This window comes from Ilyonectria robusta, assembly GCF_021365365.1.
Source record: "Ilyonectria robusta strain PMI_751 chromosome Unknown BGZ61scaffold_1, whole genome shotgun sequence".
Classification (NCBI taxonomy): domain Eukaryota; kingdom Fungi; phylum Ascomycota; class Sordariomycetes; order Hypocreales; family Nectriaceae; genus Ilyonectria; species Ilyonectria robusta.
Window position 1 is genome coordinate 5,085,655 of NW_025764435.1, and position 18,794 is coordinate 5,104,448.

General features: G+C 49.4%; 6 protein-coding genes across 6 annotated transcripts; 3 read left to right on the forward strand and 3 right to left on the reverse strand.

The window, feature by feature from the left end:
* Positions 1-1,093: 1,093 nt before the first annotated feature.
* On the reverse strand, positions 1,094-2,917 carry BGZ61DRAFT_544932 (major facilitator superfamily domain-containing protein; the record flags this gene model as incomplete). Its single annotated transcript, XM_046255283.1, has 3 exons — positions 2,243-2,917; positions 1,471-2,151; positions 1,094-1,422 (listed from the first exon to the last, which is right to left on the reverse strand). The coding sequence occupies exons 1-3, from the start codon at positions 2,874-2,876 to the stop codon at positions 1,094-1,096; spliced, it is 1,644 nt and encodes a 547-aa protein (XP_046113231.1). The 5' UTR covers positions 2,877-2,917.
* An 806-nt stretch (positions 2,918-3,723) lies between these two features.
* Positions 3,724-6,488, forward strand: BGZ61DRAFT_440039 (uncharacterized protein). The gene is made up of 8 exons (XM_046244436.1): positions 3,724-4,021; positions 4,085-4,148; positions 4,250-4,602; positions 4,657-5,034; positions 5,098-5,164; positions 5,223-5,418; positions 5,475-5,805; positions 5,881-6,488. Exons 1-8 carry the CDS (start codon positions 3,804-3,806, stop codon positions 6,290-6,292), a joined length of 2,019 nt encoding a protein of 672 aa, XP_046113232.1. The 5' UTR covers positions 3,724-3,803; the 3' UTR covers positions 6,293-6,488.
* Positions 6,489-8,093: 1,605 nt separating this feature from the next.
* Positions 8,094-9,107, forward strand: BGZ61DRAFT_337910 (uncharacterized protein; the record flags this gene model as incomplete). The annotated part of the gene is made up of 4 exons (XM_046239081.1): positions 8,094-8,285; positions 8,341-8,686; positions 8,742-8,957; positions 9,010-9,107. The coding sequence occupies 4 exons, from the start codon at positions 8,094-8,096 to the stop codon at positions 9,105-9,107; spliced, it is 852 nt and encodes a 283-aa protein (XP_046113233.1).
* A 615-nt stretch (positions 9,108-9,722) lies between these two features.
* BGZ61DRAFT_512798 (Glyoxalase/Bleomycin resistance protein/Dihydroxybiphenyl dioxygenase) lies at positions 9,723-11,210 on the reverse strand. The gene is made up of 6 exons (XM_046252158.1): positions 10,655-11,210; positions 10,551-10,599; positions 10,351-10,454; positions 10,052-10,296; positions 9,888-9,997; positions 9,723-9,835 (listed from the first exon to the last, which is right to left on the reverse strand). Exons 1-6 carry the CDS (start codon positions 11,066-11,068, stop codon positions 9,804-9,806), a joined length of 954 nt encoding a protein of 317 aa, XP_046113234.1. The 5' UTR covers positions 11,069-11,210; the 3' UTR covers positions 9,723-9,803.
* A 331-nt stretch (positions 11,211-11,541) lies between these two features.
* BGZ61DRAFT_440043 (FAD binding domain-containing protein) lies at positions 11,542-13,827 on the forward strand. Its single transcript, XM_046244437.1, has 7 exons — positions 11,542-11,685; positions 11,742-11,822; positions 11,883-12,028; positions 12,124-12,731; positions 12,791-12,903; positions 12,964-13,036; positions 13,099-13,827. Exons 1-7 carry the CDS (start codon positions 11,589-11,591, stop codon positions 13,763-13,765), a joined length of 1,785 nt encoding a protein of 594 aa, XP_046113235.1. The 5' UTR covers positions 11,542-11,588; the 3' UTR covers positions 13,766-13,827.
* A 424-nt stretch (positions 13,828-14,251) lies between these two features.
* On the reverse strand, positions 14,252-18,348 carry BGZ61DRAFT_440044 (hydantoinase B/oxoprolinase). Its single transcript, XM_046244438.1, has one exon. It carries the CDS (start codon positions 18,183-18,185, stop codon positions 14,325-14,327), a length of 3,861 nt encoding a protein of 1,286 aa, XP_046113236.1. The 5' UTR covers positions 18,186-18,348; the 3' UTR covers positions 14,252-14,324.
* Positions 18,349-18,794: the final 446 nt, after the last annotated feature.

Here is an 18,794-nt window from a genome sequence, read left to right on the forward strand (position 1 = left end):
CGGGAGTTTTAGATGCTCTTGGGTACCATTAGAAGCCCCATTCGTAGTGCCGTTTTGACTCCTGTTGTAGGCGCCATTCGTGCCGTTGGAAAGCGTCATGATGCTGCTCCAAGTACACGCAACTGAGGATATTGAGATGTGCTCGTTACAGTGATGATAGCCGCTGTCCTGGCTGACTGAAAAGTAGAATGGACGGCAGATGTTGATATGCTCTCGAATACAGATTACTTGTGTGGGATTGATGACTATTTTGAGGCATCTCGTACCCTTGAATCATGGCCATGCAATCAAGTCGGTATCGGAGCTTGCCCGTGAAATGGCAAGCATTTCTCGTTTACTCGGCGATTATTCGGAAGTCCTCACTCAAATGGCGGTTCATTAATGCAACATTCGGATGGTAGCCAGATCGAATCGGAGATTGAGTCATTTTATTCGGCTCCGACGGCACTGTCGGATCTCGCTGCAACGTACATGCTACGGTGAGTAATACACCTCGTAGTCGTAGTACGCGTATGACGGGTCAGACAGAAGTGGAACAGCACCATGCGGTTGCTCGGGACAGTTTCCCAGCTTACAAAACCCTCCGTTTAACCAGGGCATTTCGGCGTACAACTCCACTCCGAGGTGAGGGCGGTGACTCGGGCGACTAGGGAGTTGATTCATAATTTATCACGACTTGCGTATTTCGCAGCAGCATTCACAAGGTGCAAAGAAATCCTCCAAGCCTATGATAGGTGCAACGACGTCAAGTAAAAATGCCAGTAAATTAATGACTCATGTAAAGTTGGACTTAGGTTCTGTGCTCCGCTACGGAAACGTAGGTTTTCTGTCGGTTTTCTTTTAGTATGTAGTATTGAGCATGGCGTGTCGGTACTTTTTGTTGTCCATGTTGTGCTTTATTACGCGGCTTTAATCTATCTTAATTCTAAATTACAGGTTTGAGTATGAAGGAAAGAGAGAGAGAGATGAAAGTAAATATCCACCTAGTGAGAGGAGGGTTTTCGATTGAGGGTGTCCGTTGGTGCCAAGTGACTCGCCAACACAATGCAGTGCTATAACGACCCACTACAGTAACGAACAGGAACTTAGTCCATCATGCAATGCTGTGGGACCGGGACCTCCAAACCTCCTCAGCTTCGACCATGGCCTCATCTTCCGTCGTGATCTGGTGTTGGGTACGCATTTTTTGGAGAACTTTAGCAGCTTCGGAGGCATATTCGCACTTCATCCGGATTCTGCCACCGTATGAATAAAATAAAAACGGGAAGGGAACACAGGCAACTGCTAGAAATGCTGGGATAGAGCTAGCCCAGTGTATTCCCAAATTCTCATACATTTTCTGAGTGAATAGGGGAAACACTGCACCGAATACCGATCGGAGAACTGAGTTGGCCGCCAGGATAGAAGCAGCATAGACGACATCTATTCCCAATTAGCACAGTAAATCTTGAAAGAATAATAAAAACTCACAAGAGTCGATTAGGTAGTTCAGGAGCGATAGAAAAACCATAACAAGGCCACAGGCAAAGAAAACGGAGCCCACGATTGGCACAGCCCAGTGAATAGTTGGACCGCACGTCCAAGCGAACCAGAAAAGGCCGACGGGGATCATGATAGATCCCACCATAGCGGGAGGAAGTCTTGCTTCTGGCTCAACAATGCCCCCTTTGGCAGCTACCAACCGTGTATAACGCTTGTTATCGAAAACAGCAGTTAGAGTCGCTAAGACAACTCCAACTGCAGTCCCGATAAAAGGTAATCCACCGATGCCTGGGCTCCAGCCTCTCTCTACCTGAAAGACAATAGGGAACGCTGCAAAGTTCAAGTATAAAGTACCGTAGATGATAGCGATGTATACAGAGGTGAGTAAGACAATGGGCTCTTTGAAGAGTAAGACCCACGGCCGGGTAAGTGCCGTCTTGCATTGGTCAACAAGCGATTTTGGTGGTTTTCCAGCGTCGATGGTCGAAATGTAGGCTCTATCAGTGGTTTTAGAGAGCATTTGGGCTCGACGCCGAAGAAGAACAGGGGCATAAGTCTCCGGGACAAAGAGAGTCCCAAGGATCCAAAGAACGCCTGTGAAAATAGCCATCAAGCCGTGGAGCCAGCGCCAACCCTCCGTCTCACTGAGAAACCCGCCAACAATTGGGCCTGGTATAAAGTTAGCGGGCGTTCAATGACGTCTTGGCCTCGACAACCTCACCTATAGCTGGTCCCAAGAATGGAGCCATAGCAAACACACTAGTAGCAAGTCCTCGCTGGGAGGCATTAAACATATCCGCAATGACTCCGCCGGCATTAGTCAATGTTGACGAGCCAGTGGCGCCGGCGAAAAAGCGAAGGACAAGCAAGGCAGGCATGCTGGTTGCTCCAGCAGCTCCAGCATTGAACGCTGTGACAGCCATCATTGTGATTATGAAGATGCGCTGTCTACCATACAGCTCAGACAGAGGAGCCCAGAGAAGTGGCCCAATGGCGAAACCAAGAACGTATAGCGAAACGCCAAGAATAGCCACTTCATGGGATACTTCGAAGGCGCGAATGATCTCTCGTATCCCCCCCGAATAAGCCGAGCTCGCAAACGTGACAGCCAAGGTTGCTACCGCCTGATGACAAGTGATCATCCACTTCCGGAAAGTCGAGAAGGTGGTGGCATCTTGGGGATCGTTTGGTAGAAATACGACAATGAACGGGGTCGCGACGGTTCCATTGCCTGCGTAGTTGTGACGCAACGCTGTAGCTTGGTCGATATGAGCAGGTGCAAAAAGCTCGATTTTCTGGAGAATCTTGGAAGTTGTCGCTTGCTGTGGTTCAAGTCGACTGTCTGTGATGGTCGTTGAGGACGACGACGAGGATAGGGGAGGACCAGATATCATGATGTCCGACACAGATGAATTCAAATCAGCTATCGGAGATATCAAGAAAGTATGTAAATCGTTACATTGAGGATCTAATATCTAATATTCGAACCATGGTTCTCGTAGAACCGCATTTAATTCAGGTGTTGTGACGTCCGGAAATTGTGTTTCGGTGTTTCTGTTTCGGCGATTTCTCCCTCTCACGCCGCGGAAATTTTGACATTGTTGCCTGGGTAAGCCGCAGCACACCTGTTTAGTGGCCCCTGATGGGCTCATCATGCTGAAGATAGCAAGCCACGTCATTATTCTGATAAATGGTGCTATTCCCTTTGAGCCAGATTTATCATCACAGCCCAGGAGGTGGACATGACGAAGATCCGAGCCCAGTTCACTCACCAATTTTTGCTACCCTAGACACGACGTGGGCCACAACAACACCCTTGCAATTACCTCTTCGCCACTAAAATACCGGCTGACAAAAATAAAACATACACAATAGAGATAAGGTGTCGAGGGAGGCAGCTGAAATGGACTGACTTGAGCTCTTTACCACCTTCCATAATACATAATACCGTGTAGACTCGACAAATTGGCCTGCTATCTTTCACATCAGTGCCCACAAATTACTCCATGGAGGTATGACAGGCCAACGGTTTTGGAGCCCACTTGCTCATGCCTGTAGATCACTTCCTGATATAGTTAATTATGGGTCATTTGCGGGAAAGATTGCGGGCCAATCTGATGAGTCAACGGGGATAAGATGAAGAAGACTCACGGGAACAACAGCCGTAGTTATGGGTCTCGGCATTATAAAATTCCCTCGCTACGAATACGAAACGCCGAAACGCCGAAGCTCATGACGTCTCCAAGTTCCCCCGCGCTATAAGCACTTGTTCAAACTCCGCGCCTTCACCATCGGCAATAACACGAAAGGCATTTGTCAGGATGGACAGCGCGACCGCTACGACCGACAAGAGACAGTCTTCTTCACGGCGGCAGCAGAAGCAAGCCGGCCCACCCGGAAAACCCAGCAAGGCGTGCGTGCCTTGTCGCGCGCGCAAAGTAAAGTGTGATGCTGCGCTGAGGGGATTGCCTTGTAGTGGTTGTGTCAGTAGACAATGCCCTGAAAGCTGTGTCCTGTCGGCTCGCAAGCGCCGTAAGAGGTAAGCCAAGGCCCGATATCAATTTCAACCGTCAAGGCTCATACTCACATTGATTTGTCTCAGAGCCGAAAGCTCACTCGCCTCCCCGAGGAAGGGCGAAAGTCTGATACAACGAGGAGATGTATATGTACGTGAATGACATTGAATTTTCGCTGACTCCTTCTCTGATTCTTGCTTATTCTTCTTCCTTTCGACATGCTTCCTCCAAACACTAATCTATACTCCTAGGTCTTGTCATCCCCCCCGGATTACGCCACAGACAGTGGCCAGTCAACTCATGCAGAAGATCTTGGTTCAGAAAAGCTTGATGAAGCCGCTTGTGCCGAGAGATTCTCTCATTGTCATCACATCTCTGACCCTTTGAGTTGCCAATTACATTACCTCAATGTCCTGAAAGATGCCGTACATGACACGGCGTCTAACCAACAGCATGGGGGCCCCATTAATGCTTCCAACCCAAGACAAGAGGATAATTTGACCTCCCAGATCCGAATTTTGTCCAAGTTACCGCAGCTGGATGACTCCTACAAAGAATTCCTTACCAAGAAAGGAGTCTTTGACTTACCCCCTCAACGTTACTTGTATTTCGCATCCAAACAACCCCACAGTCTCAATTTTTGCTCACATATAATTAGGGACGTTCTTATCAAGACTTACTTTGCTTATGTCTATCCTTTTGCTCCTGTGATTGACAGGATTGACTTCATTCGAAACTACCGGGCGGGAAACTACTCACTCTTTTTGCTGTATGCCATGCTGGCGACTGCAACTCTTCACGCACCGCCAGATGTCATCTCCGGGTGTGGATTTGAGGATCGATCCACAGCGCAAGCATCTTTCTCTGGAAAGGCCACTCTGCTCCACGACTTTCACTTCGAGACTGATCTCCTGCCAATGCTACAGGGCTCTCTCATCTTGGGCGTAGTTATTCTCGACCATTCGACGGACAAGGATTATCATTACTGGTTCTACAACTCTACCCGCCTTGCTGTAAAGCTTGACATTCATAAAATGTAAGCCATAGTTAGGTTGTCGAACGAAATGTTTATTTGGATCAGCAGCTAACCTAGTGACAGCTCCATGCGAGACGACAAATCGAGTAGATTATCCAAACTCTATAGAAGGATTTGGTTGCTTCTTTACGTATGTCGTTAACTGTACTTGTGATCGGATGAACGGTTACTGACTTGGCTTCTAAAAGTGCCGAGATAGTTTTTTTCATTTACTATCCGGCACGCGGACCTTGCAGCTCATCGGCAACGATCCCCAGATGAGGCCAATCACGAAAAATGATTGGGAGCTTGAAGAGATTCCAGTAGACTTCCAATCGCTGCTACTCCCGATATCGAATCGACAGAAGTGTTCTTTCAGTCTCCATTGTGAATTGGCTCAAATCTGTATGTTCTTCTTTTTAGCTCCCTCGACGCGGTTAAGCTGACGGAAGTACCCGTAGTTGGACGTTTATTGTCGGCTATCACCAATGATCAAGAAAAGGACCCCAGACAATTGATCCGCCCGCTAGATGCTTGGCGCATGTCTCTGGCGGAGAAGATGCAGATTCGTGACCAATCATCCGACGGCGACATGTATTATGCAGAATTACGCGGGAGCAGCTACAGATTCGAGTTTGTTATATGCCGTCTCATTCGACGCCGGTGGCAGTCCCGAGATGCCGAGCGTTGTGAGTGGGCAAAACAAAGGCTACGGTCAGCGATATTCGAGCTCGATGCCATTGCCGGTAGAATGCTAGCAAACGGCACCATACAGGATTTCCCGGTGTCATTGTACGTACAACTCTCTCCCTTTATTTTATTCGCCTTCACCATTGTTCCAATATTGACTAGTTCTCTAAACTCTAGCATAACTGCTATGCCAACCTTGCTTGCACTACACATAGAGTCAGCTCTGGACACTTCGGAAACAGACCTTGTTCGATCAATGTCCCGAATATCCATAAGCCAAATGATGCTAGTCCTTGGGGAACTGAAAGAGATTCCTGTAATCAAAAGAGCCATCCCGATTTTTGAAATGGTGCTTTCGAAGAAAAGTCTCAGTTCTGCTCCACATGCCACAGTTGAACAACATATGCCACAAACCCCAGCGGACGAATGTACTCGAAATGAGTCGAATGACCAATCGCGAATGCAGTCTGGTGTCCTCTCATTCCAGGATGCGCAAGAAGAGTACACTTCATTTCTTGGGGAGTTTATGGACTTCGACGTCTTGGATCGATGGGAACTTGGGCAGTTAGACTTTCCAGGTACATTTTGAGTGCGATCTGGTTAAGGGGGATCATTCTACATATTTGGACTTCCAATATTTTACAACCTCGCTCATACTTTTCTTTAACTCAGCACGCAAGATATCCATTCTCAACGTTCCAGTGGGCTGGTATTTTCTATTAGTACGGTCAAGCAACATCATCATTCACCCATAAGAAAGACTAAACTCTTGTAACATGTGACGCATCATCACTTAAAAGCAAGGATGGAACTTTGGCTGCTTCCTCGGGTTGCCCCATACGTCCAAGAAGGGTGTCCTTAGCATATCCGAGTCGAATAGCCCCAGAGCCTCTCCATCGCGGAATATATTCCTGTCAATAGGGCCCCTGGTATAAATCTGTAAGCAAGAGACCACTGGCAACAGCCTGCATGCTTCCTCTACCAGTTTGAGGGTTACCTACGGTAAGGGAGCATTGATCTAAATTCCTTCCTTGGCATATTGCTTAATCTAGAGATCTTGAACCCCACTCGCCGGGCTGATCCGAGTACCAACAACTGTCACGGCCCATCTTCCACCTAATTTCAAGGGCTAATAAAACGGCTTAAACTAGTTCGTTGATATCCTTGTTTACCTTGGGTTTGGTGATACATGGTGCTAGTATTGTGTGTTGCGATTTGCAAGGCCAAGCTAACCGGGAAGGCTGCGAGCGAGATCTGGAGAAGTCCACAGCCTAAGCAATTCAAGCTAGTGGAGCAGAGGCCATACTCGTCTAAGCCGACACTTCAAACACGCAGCAGGTTGAAGCCTTCCGCTTGGCCATCGAGGTAAATGGTCACACAGCGGGGTTACAGGCTACACATTTCTAACAAGCGGTCTAGACAGTTCACCGGCTGGATATCCTTTAATTGCGCCGGTTATTAGGCATAATTCGGGATCTTTGCCAATGCGTCGGAGGACTTGAGGTTAAAGATGGTTGCTGTGAATACCCTCGGGACCGCCAGGATGAGTCGCAAGGCCGTTCGTCAATTCATAGAGCAGGATTACGACGCCAACTGGGGACGTCTCGGACGATTTGTCAACGTCTCATCCTGCATTGGTGTGTTTGGGTTCCCAGGCGAGGTCGCATACCTACTCTGTGATAAAGGCGTCCATCAACCATATAACGAAAGCAGGAGCCCTGTATTATACAAAAGACGACATCAACTTTAATTGCGTTGCTCCCGGCGTGGTTGCGACTGGTATGGCTAGACAGAAGTTTGAGAATAGTAAGATCCGCGACGTGATGAGGAAAGCAACTCTATGGCCGAGGCTTAGCGTCTCTGAGGACGTTGCGGGAGTGGTCGTATTTCTCTGCTGCCCGAGTCGCAATGTATGACTGGCTAAGTCATCTCTGTGGATGGAGGTATGACTCTTGGTGTGTCACCTACTCCAGAAGAATGAACACGGAAGCTGTCGATCTAGGTAACGTAACGTCACATACCTAGGTCAATGTAGAAATCAACACATATTTCCCTCCACATACTCTGCGCAATAATTCCAGAACCCATCTTTCCTAATATTGAGAGGACGAGCCGAGGTTGTCTTGCTGTATTGAAGCGCTACTCTGCGGAGAGACCGATGAGATCCACATTAGCAGGTCTCGGTCTAATTTTGTGCATTCGGAGCATCTTCGCCATTCATCGATCTGTAGTGGCGTGTTATATTGCCCCGAACCCAAGCCGCGTCAAAATTCAGTCCGAGACTCAGATTGAAAATAATTAAAACTGCGGTATTTATACCATCTCGTGACGTACTAAGTGCCGTTCATTGAATAACATACACAGTTGCACTCCCGACACCCATGTTAATAATGGCACCCGCTTGGACGCATCTCATTCGTTTCGTGGCCGTTGAGGATGGTCACGTCCATCTTGGCCAGTTGGAGGATTGCTCGATAGATGCCGGAATTGCCTCCTTCGAAGGCAAGAAAATTCGGGCTCGTATCATATTGGGTTCCATCTTTGACGGTGTGGTGACGGACAAGATCTTGACCGTATCTCAGGTTGGTGTAGTGGATTAATTCAACCCCTCTGTCACTAACGCAATCCACCCAAAAGCTCCTGTCGCCAATCTCTATGAGAGAAGTACCCATCATCCGATGCATGGGACTCAACTATCACGATCATGCCAAAGAGGCCAACATGCCCGTGCCGTCACACCCTGTCCTGTTCATCAAGCCACGGACCGCACTTTCTGGGCCCTATCCTCAAAGCATCTCGATTCCTCGTTTTGTGCAAGATGAGACGACAGATTATGAGGCCGAGCTAGTCGTCATTATTGGGAAGGAAGGGAGAGACATTCTTGAATCCAGTGCTATGGACTACGTCTTGGGGTACACGGCCGGGAATGACGTGAGCGCAAGGACAGAACAGTTCCGCAATAGCCAGTGGTCATTCTCAAAAGGTATTGAACTCAACCACAAGCTCATAGAAAAACGGTCTAACGTCAATCATTATAGGACTAGATAAGTCAGCCCCGTTGGGACCTATCCTGGTTTCCAAGGGCGGGTTGGAAGATCCGCAAAATCTAGCCATCGAGGCGACGTTGAATGGCGAAACAGTTCAAAAGTCGCACACAAGAGAAATGATTTTCAGCGTGGCGAAAACAATCGCCTTTCTTTCTCAGGGCACGACCCTCGAGCAAGGAACTGTCATCATGATGGGCACTCCTCCAGGTATAACTAAACATCGTACGATTTGCAAGTTAGATCATCTGACATTCAACAGGAATTGGAGCAATGAGAACTCCAAAAATATGGTTGAAGGATGGCGACGACATGCGCGTGTATATCGATGGAATCGGTTTGTTGGAGAATTCAACATGAATCAAACTCACAGGCTAATGTGTTGCAGGAACTCTAATCAACAAGGTCCATTATGAGTAAATTGTTGCTTCGTGTTGCGTAACGTGATGGCCATTTCGCTTTCAAACTGAGGCGACAGATGCGGAGAGGGGTTTGGGGGCTTGGATGAGGTCATTGACTCGTTGGCGAAGGGCCACATCGTATGTAGTGGGATTCTTCATAGAAATGCGAAGTATCTCTACGAATGTTGATCGAGTCATCCCGATTTATGTGTGTCTTCTAGACATGGTCAGATCTAACCATACGATCAGACATTTCACTGAGACCCTCAGGTGCTGTGAACGGGGATCGTTATGTTGATCATTGAAAGCGCGAATGGCCGTCTAGGTGTTCTGATTCTGGTCTTCACGTTTCCTTCGGATTCATATAAAAAACGAGGTCTCTTCAACGCATAACTTTAGGGCGTTGATGCTAAGTTGGGTTGGAACATTTATGGCGATCTCTGCATGTTGCAGACGATCAATAAGTAATCGAAAGTAAAAGATGCAATCAATTCAACCAATGAGTCGATACAACATCTGATACATTATCAGTTTTCATGATTCAACTAGAATTCTTTGCATAACTCAGGATAGAGTTCGTAAGTCTTCAAGCATCAAAATAGGCACTCTGGCTATCTAGTCCACTATAGACTCCTACATCACTCTGTCACTGTTCTCATTCCAAAAAGTCCACGGGTAGATCCGGTCCTGATAAGGGAATTAGTTTTACCAATATCATCAGAGTGTTATATATACTTACCCCAGACATGCAACCCATCAGGGCTGGCGGGAGTGATGTTGGTTTTGGTGTGACAATTTACTTGGTCTCCATCCACATAGTGCTCCAGGATAAACATGGAGGGATCATACCTAAAAGTTCCGTAAGTACTAAATCTTACCAAACCTTCAGATGCGCCAACCTACCAATAGTCAAAAATCTGACTGCCCATGATATGGCGGCCTATGCCCCAGCAGTTTTGGTAGCCCTTGTCACGTAGCCAATCGTGCCCAAGTACTTCAGTGTCGAAGTCATGAACTTCATATGATGTGTGATGAACATGACTCTTTGGTCCTTGGAAAATGAAGAAGCTATGGTGATCGGTGAATTCCTCACCAAGGTCGATGTGCATGAATGCGGCAATATTTTTCTTCGAGTCATCATACTGTATCTGTAGAAAATGAGTTAATACTTGATATCAACAACAGTGTTCGCAATGACTTACATCGCTTGGAACAAAATTGAAATGCTCTGTGTAAAACTCGTACACTCTCTGAAAGTCGGTTACACACATGCCGAAATGGCCCAACTTGTGGACAGTAGCAGGCTCTATTAAATGGTAAGAAATGATGGTAGTGGCCTCGTCCAATACCTGAACTTGTGGATGCACGGAAACTTTGCAGAGTCGGGTTCATAATCTCTTACCTTTCTGAAATCTCTGGAAAGAGTTGCCGGGGCGATTCTTTTGTTTGGGCTAAATGGAGATGGTGAGCATCCACACTGTGAGCGAAAGCAATGAATAATCTTACGAAATTGAAATCCAGGACGCGATAATCCTTCAATGGTTCTACCTCTGTTTGTCCATATACGAGGTGGAGTTTCCAGCCATCGACCGGATCCTGCACCGTGACGCATTTCCCACCGCCAGGCACATTCACCAAGTCGTGGATTTCAGATGCCGTGGGGAATATGGCTCGAGCCCTTTCGAGGTCGCTGAGAGACGCAACAATCAATCCAACGCCACCAAATTCGTCTTCGGTGCCTGACTCAAGACAGTAAATAAATGGGTCTGGGCCATAGCCGCGGTAGAAAATCTTTCCGCCACAACGCTCGGTCTCAATAAACCCGAAATCGGCAAGAAACTGCTCTTGTCTGGCTATATCTTTGTGCTTGTAATACACATGAGCCACGCGCAATATTTGTATTCTCGGAGCAGTCGACATGGTTCGATGGGGATCACTGACTGATCTTTCGGCACTCTGTTATGGGTCGAGGGTAACAAGTCTGAGGCTCGGGCAATATTGGTGGGACCACATTAAGTAGGAAACCTTCGGCATAAATAACATTATCTTCGGTAGAATACGGACATATTGACTCGGTATTGAGAAAATATTTCGTCATCGTCCCGTGAGTGTAAAACATTATCCATTCGGGCTTACTTGGCCGTACTAACAAGGTGCGGTGTTAAGTCGGTCGAATTGGAATAATTTCGGGTTAATTGTCATGTGCCATTGAATGGGGAGGATCAACTCATATCACCTGATTATCTCCGGACAAACCGCGGTCCTCAATTGGCATTCCCGTCGCTAATGAATACGAATGAAGTTAGGGCTTTATTTTGGATGACCTATATCCCCCAGGCCTTATATGATAATTAACGGGTGTCCCCTTTCACCATCCTGTACGATAAGATTTCCTCGACAGATACACGTGCTTTCGATAGTCCTTTGGCAGACCTACGCAATGACGAACACAAACGGGCGTATTGTCGACACTGATGTGTTGATAATTGGAGCCGGCCCGGCAGGGGCGTCTCTGGCCTGTTTCCTGAGTTCACACGGTATGCTGCTATCTTTTAATCCAGATCTGAAACTTTCTGCGACTGACCTTCAATAGGGATCAAGGGAATCATTATAGACCAGAATTCAACTAATGCCGACACGCCACGCGCGCACATCACCAACATGGCTGCACTTGGTGAGCTTACTAGATACCCGTGTTGGACGCTTTTAGGCATGCTGACCGCGGTTCTGAAAGAATGTCTGCGAGACATTGGACTAGATAAGATATTGATGGACCTTGCTTCCAAGGGCAACTGCATGGTGCACACACGTTGGTGCCACAGTATGGCCGGTAAAGAGTATGCTCGCATCTACTCCTGGGGAAATGACCCGGCAAGAAAGGTAAGGCCACGGGTTATGGAGCCGAGAGAGGCATTCACAATGTCAAATTCATTACTCTCTGGCCTGCGTTTACCGTATCTAACAGTTGGAAACAGGGCGACTACGAGAAAGCCAGTCCTTGCGAGCCTTGCGATCTGCCACAAACATTGCTGGAGCCGCAGCTGGTGCGATATGCTACGCTCCACGGGTTTCAGATACGGTTCGACTCCAAATTCCTTTCTTTCGAAGAAACTAGTACAGGTGTAACGGCCATGGTTCTTGACAAAGTCACTGGCGTAACTTATACCATCTCCTCCAAGTACCTTTTCGGTGCAGACGGTGCCCGCTCTCAAGTCGTCGCGCAGCTTGGCCTCCCGCTGACCAAGGGACCCGGCGGCGGCCCGGCATTAAATGTTCTTGTGCGTGCAGACATATCTCATCTTATCCAACATCGCACCGGAAATCTGCACTGGGTTTTGCAGCCAGATGTTGAACATCCTGACTTTGGGTGGTCGTGTATTGTCCGCATGGTCAAGCCCTGGTATGAGTGGATGTTCATCTTCTTTCCCTATCCAGGTACTGCACTAGACCGGCAGCCGTCTGAGGATGAGTATCGAAGAAGGGTGCAGCAGGTGATTGGAGATGATACCCCTGTGGAAATACTGCGCATCAACACCTGGAATGTCAATGAGACTGTAGCCGACAAGTACTCAAGTAAACGAGTGTAAGTGGAATCTCTCAACCGCCGTGACCAGTTCAATCTTTGGATACTAAAAGCCGCAGCTTCTGTCTTGGAGACGCTGTCCATCGACACCCCCCTTTCAACGGCCTAGGCTCTAACACGTGCATCCAAGACGCGTTCAACTTGGCATGGAAGGTAGCTTACGTCATTCAAGGTATGACAGGTCTATCTAACTCAATCCTTGCGTGTGCTGATATGGTTGTCGGGTAAACAGACAAGGCCGGGCCAGAACTCTTGGAGAGCTATTCCACTGAAAGGCAGCCCGTAGGAGAGGGCATCGTTCGACGGTACGTTCATCCTCGCATTTATCTCACTGGGGCTTTGAATGTAGCTAATCGATCTCCTCCAGTGCAAACCAGGGATTCCGTGACCATTCTCGCATTTGGTCAGCTCTCGGAGCACTTGAGAAATCCCGAGCTGACGGCGCCGCTGCACTCGAGGAACTAAGTGCGGATAGCGATGTTGGCCAGAAGCGTCGCGCCGAGCTTAGAGCAGCCATTACCGAGACCAACCACGAGTTTCATGGCCTCGGAATTGAGATGAACCAACATTACAAATCCTCAGCAGTGTATCCGGAAACTAATCCACAGATTGAATCCGGAAATCCCGATCCCGTCCTGTACCACATTCCCCGTGCTCTGCCCGGCCGACGCTTGCCACACATCTGGCTTAACACAACAATTCCCTCCTCCCCTGTTTCCACAATTGATATTGCAGGCAAGGGAGGCTTCACTCTTTTTACAGGAATTGGCGGAAAGCCGTGGAAGACGGCGGCGGCTGCTGTGTCAACGAAGCTTGGTGTTCCCATGCGGGCTGTATCAATCGGCTACGGCCAAGAGTACCAAGACCTCTACTTTGATTGGGCTTCTGTCCGTGGCATCGAGGAATCAGGCTGCATTCTGGTCAGACCAGATCGGATTGTTGCATGGAGCCATAACTGCATGGAGGGCAACACAGCCTGGACGGAGGAAATGTTATTGAAGGTTATGAAGACAGTTTTGTCACTGAATTCTTAGATAGCCACTCTTATCATTATAGTTATTCTAAGAATGTGATACCTCAAAAACAGATATGACTGCCACCATCACGCCATAGGGCTTCTCGTCAACTCTGATGTGAATCGATCGAACATATTGTTCATATTGGCGATATCACCCGATGCTTCCAAGGTTTCAAAGGCTGGATAAACCGAATGATCCGGCATTTTTGAGATGTAGGCCATAGAAAGATCATCAATAATGGTTTGCTGCTCCGGTGTTCAATCCAAAAGGCAGCTTTCGTTGGATTAGTAGATGGTGGTGATAGGCATTGTGTGACTCCCAGAGTCGATGGACTCTGTGTAGTGGAGAAGAGAGACCGCCGATCACACAAATCAGCCATGCCTGTTAAATCGACGGGCGTTGACCTAATACTCAAGCCTCACTCCCTTATTTTATCGGGATGGAGACTGAACTAGGGACACACGTCACTCTAGATGTTACCGCCTTCTTGGACGTGCACACTTAGTCAACATTTCACACTTCAGATAAAGGCAGATATATGGCGTAATTTGTACAAAATAGCTCCAAACACTATCTAAATGCAATCTCCGTTTTGAAGCTTTTCATGTCCCCATGCACCACCACCAGGCGACTCCACGATCACGCGCTCCCCAGGAAGAAGCCTCGTGGTGGCTTTGGTCCCCAGATTCACCACCCTCTTCCCGCCTGTCATCTGGTCGTCGATAATTACCAAATTGACTCCAGCTTTACCGTCACCGCCTCCCTGCATTCCATAGGGTCGACGGCTCCGGCGCTCGCTGAGGATGGAGCACTGCACAGGGACTCGAAATTCTATCTCCCTAATCGTTCCATCGCCTCCCATGTTCTTTCCAATGCCTCCTGAACCTGTTCGTAGCTCAAATCGTCTGAGGATGCATGGGTATCGCTTCTCGAAAACTTCAGGATCCGTGATACGGGTGTTGGTCATGTGTGTATGAACACCGCTCTGGCCTGCCCACGTCGGGCCAGCACCAGCACCACCAGCAATTGTCTCATAATAGCCGAATCCATCTTTGTGCTCTCCAGTGACGGGATCTTTGCCGCCGGTACCAAAAGTCAGGTTATTGCAGCATCCTTGACTGGCTGCACAGGCACGGAACGCACGCAAGACGACGTCGGTAACACGCTGCGATGTAAGAACATTGCCGCCGACAACTGCGAGGCCTGCACTTGGGTTGAGGATGGTGCCTTCTGGGATCCTGATATCGATGGGTGTGAGGCAACCCTGATTGAGAGGAATGGAGGACGATATCAGGCCACGCAGGCAGTAGATGATTGCAGAATGGGTAATGGCCTTGGGTGCGTTTGTGTTGCCCAAAACTTGAGGCCCTGTGCCGGTAAAGTCGAAGATGGCCGAGCCATCATCCGAGATGGTAATTTTGAGCGAAATAGGGGTTCCGTCATCCATGTAGTCAGTGGCAGTGAGAGGTTCCGGGCCAAATTTGGCAACCGTAGACAGCATCAAAGAGCGCACAGCGTGTTCTGCGGTATGCTGGATGGCATACATGTATCTGTGAACGCATGCAAGACCAAATTCGGCAATAAGCGCCTTGATCAGGAGGATTCCCTTGGCATTGGCTGCAATTTGAGCCTTGAGGTCAGATATGTTGTCCTGCAATCGCCTTGTACCCGAGCAGCCTTCGTACTTGGCAGGTTCCTCCAAGAGGAGTCGTCGAACTTCGTCCTCGTCAAAGCGGCCCTCGCTGACGAGTTTGGTTGACTCAATTGAAGCGCCTTCTTGCCATAGCGCAGATGAGGTTGGTGGCATAGATCCAGGGAGAATACCGCCAATATCCGAGTGGTGTCCCCGCGAGGCAACGTAGAAGGTAATCTCGCCGCCCTCAAAAACGGGTGTGATGACTGTGATGTCAGGCAAATGGGTTCCGCCACAAGAGGGATGGTTCGAGACCAAGACATCGCCGTCTCGAAGCTTGCCTTCCCACAGTTTGTGCTGGTACTGGACAGCAAATTGCATGGACCCGAGATGAACCGGCACATGGGGGGCGTTGGCAACCAGGCCGCCATCAGGGCTGAAGATGGCGCAAGAGAAGTCCAGGCGTTCCTTGATGTTGGTTGAGACGGCAGTCTTTTGCAAGGTCCGGCCCATCTGTTCAGCGATGGACATGAATCTGTGCCCGAAAACGGTGAGCTGGATTGGACTAAACTCCTCCGTCGTTGGCTGCGACTTGAATCCGTCTTTCAAAGCGCCGTCAATAATGACATAGCTATCCAGCGTAGTTGCCGTGACGCCCGGTGTGACCAAGATGGTTTGCGTGTTGTCAATGATCATGGCAGGTCCCGAAATACGCGTTCCCACGTCTATTCCTTGGAGTTCGTAAATCGGAGTGTTCAAGTGACCATGGTCCTCAAAGTAGACGAGACTTGTCCCACTCGGTCGCGCAGTAAGCACAATCTTGTCTTGCACTGCTTTGAGTTGGACAAAGGGACTCTTAGCCTCTTTCTGTCGAGCCAAACCAGTAGCCCTGATGCGAATGTCATCGACAATGATGGACTTCTCCGGGAAGTGGAATCCAAATCCGCGCTTGTGGGCGTCTTCAAACTCGCGCCTGAAGTTCCAATCGGACCCCTTCAGGATCATGATGGAGCTGCTCGAGCCCACATATCTCATGTTAAGATAGGCGTCGTAAGATATGCGATCCGGGGCGAACCCTTGCTTTGTCAACTCAAGCGTGGCTTGTGCAGCAAGATCTTCGAGCTGCTCTCGAATGGCAACCTCTGATTCCGGGGTGTATGTAGTGGCAGCAGGGCGTTGAATCTCGTGAACAACGTCTGCAAGTGACATGCCGTACGCCGAGAGAATGGAAGAGTACTTGTGGATGATGATGCGCGAGATGCCCAGAACGGAGGCGACGGAGCAAGCATGCTGCCCTCCTGCACCTCCAAAGCACGCGAGGTGGTGGTCAGCCGCTTCGTAACCTCGAGCCTCAGTCAGAGATCTAATTGGTCCTGCCATGCCCTCATTGGCGACTTTGAGGAAGCCCAATGCCACTTCTTCGGGCGAAAAAAGAGTGAGGTTGGACGACTTTCTGTCTTCGTTGATGGTGTTTGTCAACTCTATGAACTTGGCCTCGGCAACCTCTCGGTTCAACGGCTCGTTTTCCTTTGGGCCAAAGACCTTGGGGAAATACTCAGGCAGCAGTCTTCCCAGGAAGAGATTCGCATCAGTGACAGTCAGCGGACCTCCCTTTCTGTAGCAGGCCGGCCCAGGATGTGCCGACGCAGATTCGGGTCCCACGTTGAACAGCCCGTTCTTCCACGTCAAGATTGAGCCACCTCCAGCAGCGACGGTGTGGATATCAAGCTGAGGAGATTGGATTGCGATTCCAGCAGTAGTAGTCTCGAAGACGTGGTCGTATACTCCCGCATAGCGAGACACATCTGTCGAAGTACCACCCATGTCGAAGCCAATAATGGGACAACGCTCCTCCTCATCCCATGAGGTCTGGGCATAGCCAACGACCCCTCCAGCCGGTCCCGAAAGAATGGCTTTGAGGCCGCTGAATTTGCGGTAGTCAACAAGACCTCCGTCAGACTGCATAAACTCGATCCGGGTCGCCGCTGAGGAGAAGCCTCCGTTGAAGTTGGCCGAGATGGAGTTGATGTACTCTCGGATGATGGGCGTCAAATAGGCGTCAGCCACAGCAGACATTCCGCGGGGCACGACATTGATCATGGGTTGCACTTCGGAGGATAATGTTGTTGAGAATCCCATTTGCAGGGCGAGGTTCCCGACCAACAGTTCATGCTCGGGATGTGCATATGAGTGAATGAAGACGATGGCAATCGAGCGGAATCCGTCCTTCCATAGCTGTTCAAGCTGAAGTTTTACGAAATCCAGGTCGGGTTTTCTGAGAATTCGAACAGTCTCCCCGGTAATGGCGGTGACAAGGTCGGTGTCCGCGAGGCTAGGGATCGTCTTCGAGGATTCCGGATCCTCGGTGTAGTCTTCCATTGTGATGCGCTCATCGACCTCAACAACACGGTCGAAGAGCACTTCTGGGCGGGATATGGACAGATCAAAAATATTCGGCCGGGACTGGTTTCCAATGGCGAGGAGGTCGCGAAAGCCTGCGGTGGTAACCAAGGCCACACGCTCGCCCTTGCGCTCGAGGAGGGCATTTGTAGCGACCGTGGTGCCCATCCGGATCGACTCGACGTGGAACAAGTCCAAGAGCTGTCCTCTGGGCAACTGCTGGCCCGTCACCAGCTCGAGGATCCTGCGAATGCCCTCGGTGGGCGCATCTTTGTAATTGGCCGGGTCGACCGAGAGAAGCTTGAGTATGATGTCGTCTCTCCCGGGAACCGCGGCGTGAACGTCGGTAAAGGTGCCGCCGCGGTCGATGGAGATTCTGATGCGATGGGACTTGACGGTCATGATGGGCAAGGAAAGGCGCTGGAACGGAGGACAGGTGTGGAGAGAGGAGGTAGATTGAGACCCAAGCAAGATATTCGCCCAGATTGAGAGATAGCCAGATTGAGTCGCATCGAGTCTTTATTATATACAGTCGAGTCTTCTTTTCTCGTCCACGCCATCATCGTCACCCGCTATCCGGGGAAGCATGGCGATCGTCTCGCCAGCTCTCCGTAGATGGCCTGGAGAAACGACTCCACCACGCTTATCGCGAGAATAGCGACGCACTCTGGTTGGAGGACTCGCCCCCCCGCGCCGGAGTGGGTCCCCGCCCTTCTCAGTCCATGATCAATGAGGCGTCAGTGAAACAGGGCGACGTTCTCGGCTATTCTGTGACGCCAATTACGCCGTAGGCCACTAAGACGGCGAAAGCTAGGCGTACAAGACAGCCGTCGGTCCAGCTGTCCGATGGAGGTGCGTGAATGTGCCAAAAGACAGCCGAGGCGAACAAGAGATTGAGACAAGACTGACTCGGTGATATCGTACAATTCCCACCCTGGTCGTACAAAGCGTTATCACCGAGTGGGTCGATATACAAAGAGGGGATTATTCCTCCTCTGCCACGGAGTACTC